The sequence below is a fragment of the Callorhinus ursinus genome, unplaced genomic scaffold (genome assembly GCF_003265705.2).
Source record: "Callorhinus ursinus isolate GAN/ISIS: 27379988/994484 unplaced genomic scaffold, GSC_fseal_2.0 scaffold108, whole genome shotgun sequence".
Lineage (NCBI taxonomy): Eukaryota > Metazoa > Chordata > Mammalia > Carnivora > Otariidae > Callorhinus > Callorhinus ursinus.
In genome coordinates this window covers 195378-210986 of record NW_027397170.1, presented here as the reverse complement: position 1 = coordinate 210986, position 15609 = coordinate 195378, and the positions used below count along the sequence as shown (strand labels likewise).

Sequence of the window (15609 nt, the reverse complement as noted above, 5' to 3'; positions counted from 1 at the left end):
CCTGCATAGGAAATACCTATAATGTCTGAGATGGAAGGACCTCAAGCTGGCCTTGTCTAGGCCCTTCCTGTTCAGACTGGGGCTCTGGAGCCCGGAGTGGACAGGGCTCACTCAGGGAGTTTGGGGCTGAGTTAGCCTGGAGTCCAGGCCCTCTATCCTTAGCCCAGTGTATTTTAGATTAACCTTAGAAAGAATGGTCTCAGAATAGGGGCTCTATTTTGAAATAAAACCTGATGAGCGGGCACTTCTGGTTTCCTTAACACTGAACAGGTGGATTTTCTCCAGGGTGGGGCCACCAGGGGGAGTGGGGTGGGCAGATCCCTGGGCCTGTGCTGGGAGAGGAGCAGCTCTGTGAGTCCCGGCTTCTCTTCCCTGATACAGGTAGAGCATCTGTTCATCCTGTGGGCCTCACTTCATCCTGCGATGGTCCCGGCTCCTGGGTGGAAGAAAGTAGAGGAATTCCTCCCATGAGACCCCCTCCACGCTTCCCTCTGAGAGGTGGCCTTGCAGTCTACACCATGGAGAAAAGGCAGGGGACCAAGAGGGACCAAAAGCCCTTCTCTGGCCCTCTTGTCACCTGCTCCAGGAGAGGTATGTGCCTCTCCTCATAGCTTGGAAGACCCCTGCCTGGACTCTGGCCCATGGTGGTCCTCCTGATGCACAGGCTGAGAGTGATGGGACCTCCAGAGCAGCAGTTACCCTGAAAGAAACCTAGCCTCATCTTCAGATGTGGATGGCACAGCAGAAGGGCTTAAGAAGCCCAGAAAATGAGAACACTAACTTCTGATGCCCAGCAGCCTGACACCCCAGAGAAGAGCCGCACCAGGCTCAGTGACGGCAGCCCTAAGAATGAGCGTGCTGTGTCATCAATGAGGTAAATCGAAGCCTGGGCGCCTTAAGGACTTGCCCAAGGGGGCCCCGGAGGGACAGCCAGACTCGGCATTAGTTTTCCTAGAAAGTAAAGGGGGGTGTCTGTAGGAGGTCTGCTCAGAGCCCCGGCCCCTGTCCTGATGGGCCAGTGGTTCTTAAGCGAGGGTGGTTTTGCTTCCCAGGGGACATTTGGCAAGGTCTGGAGACAGTTTGGGGTTCACACCTGGGGGAGGAGGTTGCTACTGGCATCTGGTGGTGGAATCCAGAGATGTTGCCAACATCTTACAATGCACACAAAGCCCCCACCGCGAAGAATTCTGTAGTCTACGATGTCAACAGTGCGGAGGCTCTGCCGGGAGAGCAGGGACGATGGGCCTGCTGTAAGAACCTGAGGTCCCCGCTCTCACTCCCAGGAGGGGCTGCTCTCAGGCACCCGTCGAGGTGTCCACTGCACTGGGCGAGGCGTGTGCACCACCGCCAACCCTCCTGAGTAATTCCAGAGAGAAGCTTATAAAGCATTTTAAGAGGTTGACTAAATTACAACTTCAGAAGCACATAAATGCTTCCATAAACGCCAGCCTTGCAAACCAAGTCTGTGTGGGAGAAGAGCGAGCAGGTTGCCCGAGCCTTGGGAAATCCCACTTTGTGAGGCAGAAGAAGGAATTTACCTGCGGTGGTGAATTCTCAGGTGCTCCTCCCAGCTTGCTTAACTACCTGGCAGTGCTTCGTTTGTTCTTATTCCTTCCCTGTCCAAACAGTCTGCATGAGCCATCTCTGGTCATCTGCATTGACCCATCTCTCAGGGACTGGGGGGTCAGTGTAGGCTGCCTCAGGATCCTGATTCTACTCTCCTAGGTTCAGAGACCTGCAGGTCACAAAGGAAACCACCCTCCAAAGCAGCCCCTTTGGGGGCTCACATTCATGATCCTCTGCCGGCCACAACCATAAACCATCATCAAAGACTGTCCCGTGTAAGCAATATTTCTATAGTGCACAATGGCTTTCAAAAACACTTGACTTCTATTCTGTTTGATTCTTCTCATATCTGTGTGAGGCAGGCAGGGTAGGCTGATGACCTCCGCTGTCCTGATGAGGACACTGAGGCATGCCAGAGAGTGACATATGCTCACATCACAGGGCAGATGAGCCACAGAACCACCATTTGGACCTAGGTCTCTGGTCCCTAAATTCTGGGTGCCTGCACTTGCCCTTGGTTGTATGAGAGAAGCGGTGGGACAAGAGTGTGGGATTTGGGGTCTTAGAGCCCTGGTCTCAGTTCCAGGCTCTGTCACTTAACTGCCTGTTCACCTTGAGCAAGCTTGTTTTTAGCCATTCGGCGTCTCTGTTTCCACATCGGTGGGATGGAGACAGATTGGCCACCTCCCAGGATGGTTGTGAGGTGTAAAGGACGTAACCAGGACCCTGGCACACAGTAGCCCCATGAATCGTAGCCCCCTTGGCTCCCTTTTAACCATCCCAGGGGCCCAGGTGTCCCTGAGCACCTGTGAGCACTGGGGAAGTGGATGGGGTGACAAGTGGATGAGGGTGACAAGTGGGCAGACCGGGATGCTCAGGGGAAGGCACAGCAGAGAGAGCAGGAACCAAATGTCATTTGTGAGGCCACTCCCGATTTATGGGATCTGGTGCAAAGACTTTGAAGAGGCAATAAAATTCATATTCTGCCAGGAAATGACAATAGACAAGAGTCCTGACTTGGCAAACAAAATTAAAAAAAAAATTTTTTTTTTTAATAAGGTAAGAAATTCTGGATGGGTAGCAAAAATCACATTCTAATGAGATTAGCTTTCCCGAGAGTAACATGCCAACACCCCACGGAGAGTGTATATAAATACTCCAGAGAGGCCTTGAGAGCCTAGAACCTGATCTCCTTGCTAAGCTGCAATCTTCCTCTGCTAGGATCATGGCCACCCAGGTCTGCTCCCCCATCTTCTCCTCTGGATCTGCCAAGGGCCTGTGTGGCCCAGCAGGTGGCCTCTCTCGGGTGTCCTCCGTCCGCTCTGTGGGCTCCTGCAGGGTACCCAGTCTTGCTGGTGCCATGGCGTCCGCCTCCTCTGTCAGGCTGGGCCTGTCCAGCTTTGGGAGCTGCTTGCCTGGCTCCTACCTGTCCACTGGGTGCCACCCCTCTGGCTTTGTTGGTAGTGGGGGCTGGTTCTGCGAGGGCTCCTTCAACGGCAGCGAGAAGGAGACCATGCAGTTCCTGAACGACCGCCTGGCCAACTACCTGGAGAAGGTGCGCCAGCTGGAGCGCGAGAACGCGGAGCTGGAGAAACGCATCCGGGAGTGGTACGAGTCTCAGATCCCATACATCTGCCCAGACTACCAGTCCTATTTCAAAACCATCGAGGAGCTCCAGCAGAAGGTAATGGGGACCCGGCCCCTCTCCAGCATCCCCAGCTCTGGGGGGAGGGGGTTGTCTCATCCCAAGGGACTACCCACTGATAGCAGCTCTCGGGGAATTCTCTGTCCAGAGCAAGCTCTTCTGTCTGGGGTTCTGGTTTCCTGGGGGACCCAGAACTCCGTGTGAGTCTTCTGCTTGCTTATAACTATGCCAGCCATCCTTCTCCCCCCGTCACTGTCTCAGCTGTAGGAAGGGCAATAACCTATACCCAGCCCCTACTGGATGCAGGCACCGTGCCTGATGCTTTGTATCCATTGGATTATTTATTCCTCATCTTGGAGTGATGGGTATTACCAGACCCATTTAACAGATACAGAAGTTAAATATCAGGGAGGTTCAGCCACTTGCCCAAGATCGCACAGCCTCTGAGTGCTAGATGCAGAATCTGAATCCAGGGTGACCTGTTCTTTCCACCTTACACTGAGGCATCCCGGTGTGTCACTCTGGGGCCTACTTCTAGGGATGCCCCTCCCAGACTGATGCTCCCTCCATACCTGGGCTCAGGGCTGGGGTTGCTGAGGGTACCGGGGGTACTTAGAAACATGGCCTCTGTGAGCTGGGTGAGTCCCTCCCACCCACTCCACACTGCTGGGCCTTTCCTAGCTCATGGGATGCCCCTTGTTCCTCAGATCCTGCTGACCAAGGCTGAGAACGCCAGGCTAGTCCTGCAGATTGACAATGCCAAGCTGGCTGCTGACGACTTTCGGACCAAGTGAGTGGGTCTCATCGGGGGGAAGGTCTGTTGCGCTTTCTCTTGCCTCTGTTCCCAGCCTCGGGAGCTGGTGAGCTGGGAGGAAGGCCAGATGGAACTGTAAGTGGGAATACAGCACAAGCCCTGGATCCCTTCCAGGTCCAAGGAAAGGCTCCCCGTGCTGCTGACCCCAAATCAGCCCCTGCAGCTGATGGAGGGCAGCCTGTGGCTGGCTCCTCCCCTGCCCCCTGCCTGTGCCCGGCTCCCTCCCTGCAGACTCAGCAGGGCTCTGTGTGTGCAGGTACGAGATGGAGCTGTCCATGCGGCAGCTGGTGGAGGCCGACACCAATGGCCTGCGCCGGATCCTGGACGAGCTGACCCTGAGCAAGGCCAACCTGGAGGCCCAGGTGGAGTCCCTGAAGGAGGAGCTGCTGTGCCTCAAGAAGAACCACGAGGATGTGAGTCTGGTGCCGTGCGACCTTCCAGTGTTTCCCATCCAGCAGGGAGCCCCTGGTGACCCTTGGGCACAATGACGGTGACCACTGCTCCCACAGGAGCTCCAGCTGACATTTGTTGATGATGGCGTACTGCATGCCAGGAGCTATCTGAAACACTTTGCATTTTGTTCTCACTTCAGTTCATCCTCGCAACCATCCCATTTTACAGATGAGAAAAATGAGGCGACAGAGAAGTTAAGTCATTCGCCTAAGGCCGCACAGACCCCACACACCTGCCCATGACACTAAATCTCCCTCGGGATGCCAGTGCCTGATAACACTTACTCTATTTGCCTGACATTTGCATCATCTCATTTTACTCTCCCAAATCCGCAGAGAGGGTAGGTATATGTCCATGAGGGGACCGAGGCTCAGAGAAGTTAAGATCCTGTCTGAGGGTACACAGCCGGCCCCTGAGGAGGGGGATTTGAACCCAGCCACCTGAACCCTCAATCCAGCTTCCCTTCCACAACCTTATGCCATCACGCCTCCTCTTTCAGGAAGTCAACGTACTCCGTTGCCAACTCGGGGACCGACTGAATGTGGAGGTGGATGCCGCCCCCCCGGTGGATCTCAACAAGATTCTGGATGACATGAGATGCCAGTATGAGGCCCTGGTGGAGAATAACCGTAGAGACGTGGAGGCCTGGTTCAACACCCAGGTGGGGCTGGGGCCATCCGGGACCACAGGCTCCTGGAGCAGGGGCTCTCCTTGAAAGGAGCTTCACTCGGTCTGACCGTGCTCTGGGCCTTCTTGTGTTTCAGATCGAGGAGCTGAACCAGCAGGTGGTGTCCAGCTCGGAGCAGCTGCAGTCCTGCCAGGCGGAGATCATCGAGCTGAGACGCACGGTCAACGCCCTGGAGATCGAGCTGCAGGCCCAGCACAGCATGGTGAGTGGCCTCTGCCTGAGGGACCGGCCACAGCCCCTGGCAAGCCCTGACCCACCAGCCTCAGCACGGGGCTTATCCCGGGGCGTGATCATGAGGGATATGCAGATACCCAGAGCTACCGGGCTCTGGGTGGGACTCCTTCCCGTGAACAGCTCTTCCTCTTTCCCCTTACAGAGGAATTCCCTGGAATCCACCCTGGCAGAGACCGAGGCCCGCTACGGCTCCCAGCTGGGCCAGATGCAGTGCCTGATCAGCAACGTGGAGGCCCAGCTGGCTGAGATCAGGTGTGGCCTGGAGCGGCAGAACCAGGAGTACCAGGTGCTGTTAGACGTCAAGGCCCGGCTGGAGTCAGAGATCGCCACCTACCGCCGCCTACTGGAGAGTGAGGACTGCAAGTGAGTGGCTGTGCGCCCCGGAGAGCGAGGTGTGGGGACAGGGCTCCCTGGACCAGCCCTTGGGGCCTCGGAGAGGGTGTCAGTCCCTGCGGAGGCTTTTGTGCAGATGACAGGGATTGATCCAAAGCCTTTCTCTAGAGATCCTTTCTTGTCCCAGCTTGGTCATCACAGGGGCACAAGCCGCCCCCACCTCCCGCCCCATAGTGCTTCCCCAACCATTGTGCTTGGCTGGGGGTTCCTTGTCCTCCTCCCTGCAGCCCTTGGGGTTTTCAGAGGCACCGAAGCCATTCCTTGTTTTCACCCACCTGTAATCACTCTATCCCTTAAATCCGTTTAACAGGAATCTCAGTCCCATGCCCCGATGCCAGATGCACTCTGATCCGATTTCATTTCCTCAGGCTGCCTGCGCACCCTTGTGCCACGGAATGCAAGCCTTTGGTTAGGGGACCTTACGTCTCGACTGGGCCCTGTGCTCCGGCTGGGCTCAGCGGCCCGGCTCCCCAGGTCAGCACCCAGATCCGCACCATCACCGAGGAGATCAGAGACGGGAAAGTCATTTCCTCCAGGGAGCACCTGCAGCCCTGCCCGCTGTAGCCAGCACACTGCAAGGACATGCCTATGGCTCTCGGCTCTAGACGACCCTCCCTTCCCTAGAGGGGCTCCCCGCTCAGCAGATTTTTTTCTACCAAAATACTTCTTATATTGTGTTTCTGGACTTAACTGCTTTTATGCTATGCAAAACTAGGGTCCCCTGGACATATACCCAATAAAGTGTGTTCTCTTGGCATTGCAAACTTGGTTCTGTTTATTCTCGCGAGGTTAGTTAGTGGGGATGTTTGATCAAGGGTCACAGTAAAGCTATGGGTTTGGGTTTCAAGTCTGTCTTCTTTGGGTCTGAGTGGTAGGAAGTGACAGGACGATTAACATATTTAAAAATGGGGATACCTTGGGCCCTGGCCCTCAGGAAGAGATGGGCATTGCCATTACCCACAGGCTCAGCCCTGCCAGTGGGTACCCACCTGGGGCGGCCCCACAAGGGGCAAAGGTTCCCAAGCCAGGCCTCCTTCGTTGCCCTGCCTGGATCTGGGGGTTCCCTCTCCTTCCCTTCAGCTTTTCCTCCTTTGTCCTGCTTCCACCACCCTGCTGCCTCACCCCCAGGCCTGACACTGGTGACAGTTCAGGAGAGGGGTTTCCAGGACCAACCAGGGAGAGGCAAACTGTAGGCAGCCAGCCTGGGCAGACCACCTCGGGGAGGGGAGCTGGGCAATGAAGGCAGAAGGGCCAGGTGACTCCCTGTCCCCAGTGCTGGGTACAGGGCTGAAGTGAAGGGCGGCAGAGACAATGACGTGTGTGTGTGGGGGGTCAGACGTGGAGCAGGGGGAGGGAAGCTCACTGTAGGGCAGAGGTCAGAGTGCCCCGAATTCTACTGGCCGAGCTGTGACCTTCCGGGCGTCCAGCCTAACTGCACTGGGCCCCGGACACCCCTCTGAGCAGAGAAGAATGGCCTGTGAGAAGTCTGAGGGCCCCACGCCTTCTTTGTCCCCCTGACTTATTCTTTAGTGGAGAACACAGACCCAGAGAGGACAGCAGCTTGCTCCAGGCCACACGGCAGTGAGTGGCAGAGAAGAGGCTATTGTCCGGCCATTCTGATTCTGACGCTGGTGCTCTTCCCAGTACATCGTGTCTCACCTCTCCCCGCCAACCTGAATCATTACTACCTGCGGGACAAAGTCAGAGGGGCAGCCCCGCCCTGACCTGCTTCTCTCTGTGCCCCACACTCCTGCTCTGGGGCTTGAGGTCTGCCTCTCCCCGTTCTGGTCTGAGGCTCCGGAGAGGAGAGGTGGGCGGCCGGGCTGCACAGAGCACGTCCCACCCGTTTGCTGGTGCATGGAGACCAGCCAGGGATGGGGCAGTGACTGAGCCTTCTGACTACCGCTCAAGCTGCCCTCCTCCTGCCGCTGCAGGCAGACAGACCACACTGGGTTGTGTCCTGACAAATAGTCACAGTCAACTCCTCTCACTGCACAGCGCGTTCCCTTTATGGGCGCACTCTACAGGGTATGGGGTGCCTCATCTCTGCCCCGTGGGATTGTGGGTGCTTTCTTTATGTAGCTTTGTCTAGGTTTTTATGAAATTTTCAGAGTGTCTATACTCGTTAAGGAAGCCCTCCTATTCTCAACCTCGCACCCACCCTTGACTGAGTTCCAGCTTAAATCGCTCACTGCCGTGCAGACCAGAACTTAGTGCTGCTGGGGGCCCGCACTTGGCGCAGCGAGTGGCAGGCTTAGGACGCCTTCTCAAGCCTTTTGATGCCCATGTCATTGCTCTTTTCTTGATGGCAAGAGAGAGATGATATAAAACATTACATTTTATCAAATTTCTCCAGACTGAACATAATCCTTTCTTTCAAGGTGGTTCTGATCTCTGATCTGATATACTTTGCCGAGATGCCATCTGGCTCATTGACACACACTCAGATCAATTAGTCCGTCAACAGATAATGTACTGAACACCCATGCATGAAAAACCCAGTGCTAACGCAGGGGCATGTCTAGGGAGAAGTGGGGGTGCCCGGGAAGCAGCTGGACCCAATGTGGGATCACAGGACCTGTCCTCAAGAAGCTGATGGCCCAGCTGGCCCAGGCATGGCAGGTGTGGGTATGGGGCAGGCTCTCAGGTTCTCAGGACAGGGAGAGATCATTGAGAGCTGGGGATTTCAGGGAGATTTGGAATTAATGGGGGCCTTGAAGGATGGGCAGAGCAGGAAGGAGGAAGGCAAAGGGTATTTTAGAGCATGGCCACTGCATGTTCTGGGGACAGTGTAGACCCCATCTCAGCAGAGTGCACAGGTCCTGGAGGGAAAGTAGTTTGGATACTTACTAAGCAAGATTGGTTCCTGCTGATAAGGGGTTCCAGGTAATTATTTCGTCCTAATAAAAAGAGTGCTAAGGAAGAATGGAAATAGCCCAGAATGATTTAGAGGCTACTTCATAGCTTTAAAAATATTACTTATATGTTTTTTTTTTAAAGATTTATTTATGAGAGAGAGAGAGCACGAGCAGGGGGATGAGCCGAGGGAGAGGGGGAGAGAGAACCTCCAGCAGACTCCCTGCTGAGCGTGGATCCAGATGTGGAGCTCCATCTCAGGACGCCGACATCATGACCTGAGTTGAAAACAAGAGTTGGGCGCTCAAATGACTGAGTCACCCAAGCACCCCTAAAAATATTACTTATATGTTTTATAAAATTACCTAAAAAAACTTACCAAGAATTTTTACCCATGCCTTCAGCATAGAATTGGCTTATGGGCCTGTCTCTCTCTGGCAGAATGGCTTTTGGCCCAGAGAACAGTTTGTTAGTGTTAGTGTGGGTGGGCACTGCTCCCCTACACAGAGCTGCCTAATCTCTTTCCATCTCTGAGCCTCGGTTTCCCCATCTATAGCAGTAGGGATAGTAAGACTGACTTTGGAAGTGTCTTTCTCTTCCAGCTCCCTACCTACTTTTTTTCTCCTTCCTTCCTTATTCCCTTGTTTATATATATATAATATATATATATATATATATGTTTCCCTTCTCTCAAAGTCCTTTCTTTGCTTTCTTTCTTAGCACAATTCACCACAGGTGAAGCATTCATTCATTTGCCCTTTCCTTCTGAGACATCTGGAAGCCAGAACTGTGCTTGAACGCTCTGTTTGGAATCAGAGCAGAAGCGAAAACAGTAAAGCTAAATTTCAACATATTTTATAAATATGTTTAGGTTATGGTGATTTAGCAGAACACAGGAAAACAGGAAAACGTGTCACACTTATACCAAATTAAGGATTTTGAGTTTTGTTAATAATGTATGCAACTTTAATTTTGTTTAACACTATCTGCCAAAATAAACTTTATTCCCTATAACTTAAAATGTGTATATATATATATATATATATATAATAGTTTATTATGTACAGTTAATTCCACTGTTTTGGCTGCAATAAAATCGATTTTGAAATTAAAAAAAAAAAGAGAGAAATAGGAGGTCTGTCCTTGCCCCCAAGAACGTACAAGTCTCCCTGGGAAGATAGGGCTCAAACACCAGACAATTTGAGGACATCAGTGAAAGGAGGGCCAACAGATCAACCACCAGTCATTGCCATGGGCGTTCAGAGCCAGGAGGGCAAAGCAGGGCTGGAGCAGGGGTAGGCTCCAGAAACATTCCAAGCCTCAGTTTGCTCACCTACTAAATGGGGCTATTGGCAATGCTAGTCTCATGAGATTGTTGTGAGCAGTGAATGAGAGAACGCCTAGAGAGAGCTCAGCTTGGGGTCTGGCAGTCCTAAGTACTTAGTGACTGATGGCTGGTACCATTAGCCTTGTCATTAATTGGGCTGTGTAGGGGAGAAAAACCCGTTCTGGGCAGCACAGGTGTGGAGCCCTGCCTAGGAACCCATGTGACCCCAGGGCTGTATAAACAGCATGAGGCTTCCCAGGCCCTGGCTGCTGTGGCTTTTCTGGGTCCTGTGGATCCAGGGTAGCCCTCATTGAGCCCAGAGCACAGGAGGCTGTGACTTAGCAGGGCTTGGGTGGAGCCCATATGGATGGGAAACATGAACACCAAAGGAGGCTCATCTAGGCTCTCAGCTCAGCTGCGTCCTTTGCACTGGGGCATGGATTTCCAGGGAGGAGAAGGTGAGGCAGCCAATGGGCCCTGGGATTGTGTTGGGCGGGTGCCAGTCACACCAGGCTCCTGGGTGTGGGAAGGGCATGGTGACTCATGAGAGCTCTAGATCTGAGGGCCCCCAAACACAGGCACCTGGCCTGGGGGATGGTGGCCTAGGTGCTCAGAGCCCATCTATGCTCCCCAGTGACAGCTGCTTAGCCTTGTCAGCTTGACTACAGCTACACTCCGCCCATGTGGGGACTGGTAATCCTAGTGGTTGCCGTTCCTGAGCACTCACCGTGAGCAGGTGCTGTTCTAGACGTTTCCTCAGCTCTGAGGTGGGGGTGACAAGCTGGGCTCACAGGGCAACATGAGGGTGAAGAGATCATGCACGGCAGAGCAGTGAGCCCTGCACCGGGAAGATGGCTGGCGCTCAGCTCACAGCTGTTCTCCCGACAGGAAGGTAAAACCCGTCCCTAGAAGAGTAAGCAGGACCCCAAACGGCAGGGCCAACTGGAAAGCAAGCGCACGGGGCTCCAGCTGATGAGGCCCATCTGCAGCACCACCTGCCCTCTGGCTCAGCTCTCGGCCCCTCTCCCAGGCCTCCTCTCTTGGCACATTGGGTTTTCAGGAAAAAAACCCCCCACCCTTGTCAAGCTTTCTGGACATCAGCCCGGACAACTCTGGTAGCGGAGATGAAACTGAGGTTCAGACTGTGTCTTCTGAGGAGTTCTGTGATCATGACCCTACACTCTGCCTCAGCGCCCAGGCAGCCGGCAGGAAAAGGCTGCCCCACTTCTCAGCCAGGGCCTGGGGAGACATACCTTCCTACACATGGTATGTGTCACCACGGGCAGGTGCTCAGTTAGCTGACCACTAGTTGTTTGGGCTGATGTTGGGGCTATACACCCAGCTAGATTTCCTGGTGAGGGAGGGAGTTGGGGGAGGTCTGTCCACCAGGGCTCTGCTCTGTCTGGGGCAACCAACTTTCCCATTTTGTGTGGGACTGACAGGTTCCCAGGGTTAAGGGGCTTTTGGCACTAACACCAGAACAGTCCTGCGGAACCTGGGATAGTTGGCCACCATGGCCCTATTCCAGGGCCATTCTAGAGCCTCCCGTGTCTCCTTGGGCATGAGGTCTCTGCTTCCTGCAACAACCAGGCTTGCTCTTCCATCGCCCAGGGGCCAACCCGGAGGCCTCCTCTACTCCCCTGGGCCCATAAAAGGAGATGATGCTAGAGAAAGTCAAGACTGGGGCTGTGGGTTCCCACACCTCCTAAAGCGGAGGCTGAGGTCTGGGCTGTCTGGATGACAAGCCCCTTTGAAGAACTGACGGATACTTGGTCTTCTCGGCAACACGGGGCGGAGGAGACGTCTCGATGTAGCCATCAGTTCAACGGGGCTCCCGTTTTATGAGGCCGGGAAATGTTCATGGGAAGCTAAATAACAGGGTAATGAGGGGTTCTTATAGAAAGCGGTATTAACTTTAATGAGGAGAAAACCCTTTGTAAAGGCCAACGCCCACTGGAGCAGAGATATAAACCTGGGGTGAAGAGCTGCTTCTCCTCATTGGGGGGCGCCTGGCCTCAAAGACCCATCACTTGTGTCTGGGCTGCCAAGGCCATGGCTTCCAAGGGCCTCAAGGCCAGCTTCTCTTCGGGGTCTCTCAAGGGCCTGGGAGGGGCTGGCGGGGGCTCCGCTCGCGTGTCCGCGATGTACTCCAGCAGCTCTTGCAAGCTCCCGAGCCTCTCCCGCGGGGCCCGGAGTTTCTCTGCGTGCTCCGTTGGGCTGGGCAGGAGCAGCTGCAGGGTGGCCAGCTGCCTCCCTGCTCTCTGCCTCCCGTCCGGAGGCTTTGCCACCAGCTACAGCCTGGGCGGGGGCTGGTTTGGGGAGGGCATCCTCACCGGCAGCGAGAAGGAGACCATGCAGTCCCTGAACGACCGCCTGGCCAGCTACTTGGAGAAGGTGCGCCAGCTGGAGCGCGAGAACGCCAGCCTGGAGAGCCGCATCCGGGAGTGGTGTGAGCAGCAGGTGCCCTACCTGTGCCCCGACTACCAGTCCTACTTCCGGACCATCGAGGAGCTCCAGAAGAAGGTAGGAGGTTCAGAGAGGCTCTGGCTGCCCAGGAGTCTGATGCCACGAGCCCTGGACTGGAAGCTAGATCACCTGTGCTGGTAGGCCTGCTCCCATGGGGCACTTCAGAGGTCATGGAGCGTGTTCACATCTCTGGCCTCATCTGCTCCTCCTGACGAGGGAGATATCATTAGCCCATTTTACAGATGAGAACACCGAAGCTCAGGCTGGTTAAGTGCCTTATTCTAGCTGGTCCAGCTGGCTGCTGGGGGAGCCAGAGCCGGGCTCTATGAACTCACTGGCTGCTAGCATGGTCTATCTCTATGAGTTTTAATTTCTTCATTTTTTTTAAGGTGAGGGGATTGAGCTTGACCTGTTTGGTGCAGATCAGGTTTTCCATAAAGAACTCAGGGAAGGAGAAGCCCATAGCCCACATCCCCTGAGGGTCCCTGCTGGCTCCTGGCAGGGACCGTTTGTGACCAAGGAATCACAGAGTACGCTGTTGTTCATGACCTGCCCTGAGCCCCCAGCGGCCTGGGAGATAGGAAGACAAGAGTTAGCCACCATGCCAGTCTTTGCTGCAGCATTTCCATACTCTCCCAGTCTGTGCCAGGTTACGGGTCCCAAAGGCACTGCACTGGGAGGGGCTATAGAGGCTTCCTGGTCTGATCCCTACTTTGTGCCTGTAAGCCTCATGGAGCCTCAGATGCCAGGAATCCAGGGATGGTTGACTCCCTCTCTCAGGAGGTGGCCCTTGCCAGCTTTGGGGAGCTCCAGCCAGCAGATTGTCCTTCCTTTCTTTCCCCAGACCCTGTGCACCAAGGCAGAGAACGCCAGGCTGGTGGTGCAGATCGACAACGCCAAGCTGGCCGCAGACGACTTCAGAACCAAGTGAGTGTCCTGCTCGATCCTTGGTTGGGGGCTGGTAGAACTGGACATTGGTGATGCCAGGATGCAGGCTTTTGGCTGCACTAAGTCGCTGAGGCCTTAAGGTGGGACACACAGAACCAGAGCAGCCTGGGGTGGGATCTGACTTGAACGTAAAAAGGAAACGGAGCTTCAAGCATCCTGTTATGTACCTGCACAGGTACGAGACGGAGCTGTCCATGCGGCAGCTGGTGGAGACGGACATGAACGGCCTGCGCAGGATCCTGGATGATCTGACCCTGTGCAAGTCCGACCTGGAGGCCCAGGTGGAGTCCCTGAAGGAGGAGCTGCTGTGCCTCAAGAAGAACCACGAGGAGGTGAGCACAGGGGAGGAGGTGAGCAGGTGAGCATGGGAAGGAGGCAAGTATGGGGAAGGAGGTGAGCGTGGGGGAACAGGGGGACATGGGGAGCAGGTAGGCATAGGGGAGGAGAGGGAGTGAGGCAGCCAGCTGGGACAGTTAGTGCTGACCCTGATCTGTGCCACAGGAAGTGAACTCGCTGCGCTCCCAGCTTGGTGACCGGCTCAATGTTGAGGTGGACGCTGCCCCACCTGTTGACCTGAACCGTGTTCTGGATGAGATGAGGTGCCAGTATGAGACCCTGGTGGAGAATAACCGCCGGGATGCTGAAGAATGGTTCAACACTCAGGTAGGTAGCTGGAGAGAGTCAGTGTAATAGAGACACAGGGAGGGTCAGACAGAATTGACCTTGGGGCTCCAAATCAGGAAACTGAGTTTGAGCCTCAGCTCTGTTTTGACCTTCCTGTGCACCTTGGGCAGGTTGCTTTCCCCTAAGCAATATTGTCCTCAAGGATGAAATGATTGGGTTGGACTGGGTGTTCTGGAAGGTCCTTCTTGGCTCACGATTCTGTGCGGCCTCTGTAGACCTCTGAAGCCGAATCCCGGTGTTCCTGACTAGGTCCTGTGTGTGTATGTTTCAGACCGAGGAGCTGAACCAGCAGGTGGTGTCCAGCTCGGAGCAACTGCAGTCCTGCCAGGCAGAGATCATCGAACTGAGACGCACGGTCAATGCCCTGGAGATCGAGCTGCAGGCCCAGCAGAGCATGGTGAGCCCAAGGCTTGAGATGGGGCTCCTGGGGGACCAAACCCAGCAGCACATGAGCACCCTGGGCTTCCATGCTTTAACCACACAAGCAGGCTTCAGGGGTTCAAGTTCTTGAGCATCAGGGACTTTCTGTGTAGGGTGGGATGAGGTCCCAGCCCCCATTCACAAGTGTCCCAGGGGTAAAAGACAGGAGACCTATGGCAACCGACATGTCCCAGGAGCAGCTCTGTGTACTTGTGTAAGTTGTTCATTCTGAGTAATTATCCCGTCCTCAGGGATATCCTTAGTAGGGGAGATACTCTCTAGGTCAGGGAGGCTACAGGGGCTAATTGGCTATCTCAAATGAGATGTCCGATTGTGGTTCATCCGGGTTCAAAGTGATTCTCTGAGCTTCTGTTCTTGGATTCTGAGGACTTGCTGAGACCCAGATGGATTAAGTGCATCTTCTCTGACTTCTCATCTTTGTCTTTTGCTGTCACAGCGAGATGCTTTGGAATCCACCCTGGCGGAGACTGAGGCCCGCTACGGCTCCCAGCTGGGCCAGATGCAGTGCCTGATCAGCAACGTGGAGTCCCAGCTGGCTGAGATCAGGAGTGACTTGGAGCGGCAGAACCAGGAGTACCAGGTGCTGCTGGATGTGCGGGCCCGGCTGGAGTGCGAGATCAACACATACCGAGGCCTGCTGGAGAGCGAGGAGGGCAAGTGAGTGGCATTGCATGCTCCCTGTCTTCCTGATGCAGTTTACAAAGTTCTGGGGAGACCCCATGGTGCCTGGGAAGAGCCCAGCGTTTGGAGTCAGGAGCCCTGGGGTTTAAGTTCTGGTCTTATTACAAATTCATCGTGCGAGCCCAGCAAGTCCTTTTTCTCTCTGGCCCTCTGTTTTCCCATTGGTAAAATAAGGGGGCAGGACTGGGTGATTTTTAAGGTGCTCTGAGTTATTGAAAACAGTAACTGGAAAATCACAGTAATCTGAACTTACTCTTTCCCTTAGGCTGCCCTGTAACCCGTGTGCTCCTGACCACTCGTCTGCCAAGTCGTGCCTCCCCTGCCTTCCTGCGGTCTCCTGCGGTCCTGGTGCGGTCCGCACCACCTGCAGCCCCCGTCCTATGTGCGTGCCCTGCCCAGGGGGCCGGTTCTGA

At 54.8% G+C, this 15609-nt stretch overlaps 2 protein-coding genes across 2 annotated transcripts; both read left to right on the top strand.

The window, feature by feature from the left end:
• Window positions 1-2791: 2791 nt before the first annotated feature.
• KRT36 (keratin 36) lies at window positions 2792-6357 on the top strand. The gene is made up of 7 exons (XM_025861858.2): window positions 2792-3250; window positions 3919-4001; window positions 4282-4438; window positions 4978-5139; window positions 5243-5368; window positions 5543-5763; window positions 6162-6357. The coding sequence occupies exons 1-7, from the start codon at window positions 2792-2794 to the stop codon at window positions 6355-6357; spliced, it is 1404 nt and encodes a 467-aa protein (XP_025717643.1).
• A 5671-nt stretch (window positions 6358-12028) lies between these two features.
• Window positions 12029-15609, top strand: KRT35 (keratin 35). Its single transcript, XM_025861859.2, has 7 exons — window positions 12029-12499; window positions 13287-13369; window positions 13566-13722; window positions 13892-14053; window positions 14346-14471; window positions 14952-15172; window positions 15462-15609. Exons 1-7 carry the CDS (start codon window positions 12029-12031, stop codon window positions 15607-15609), a joined length of 1368 nt encoding a protein of 455 aa, XP_025717644.1.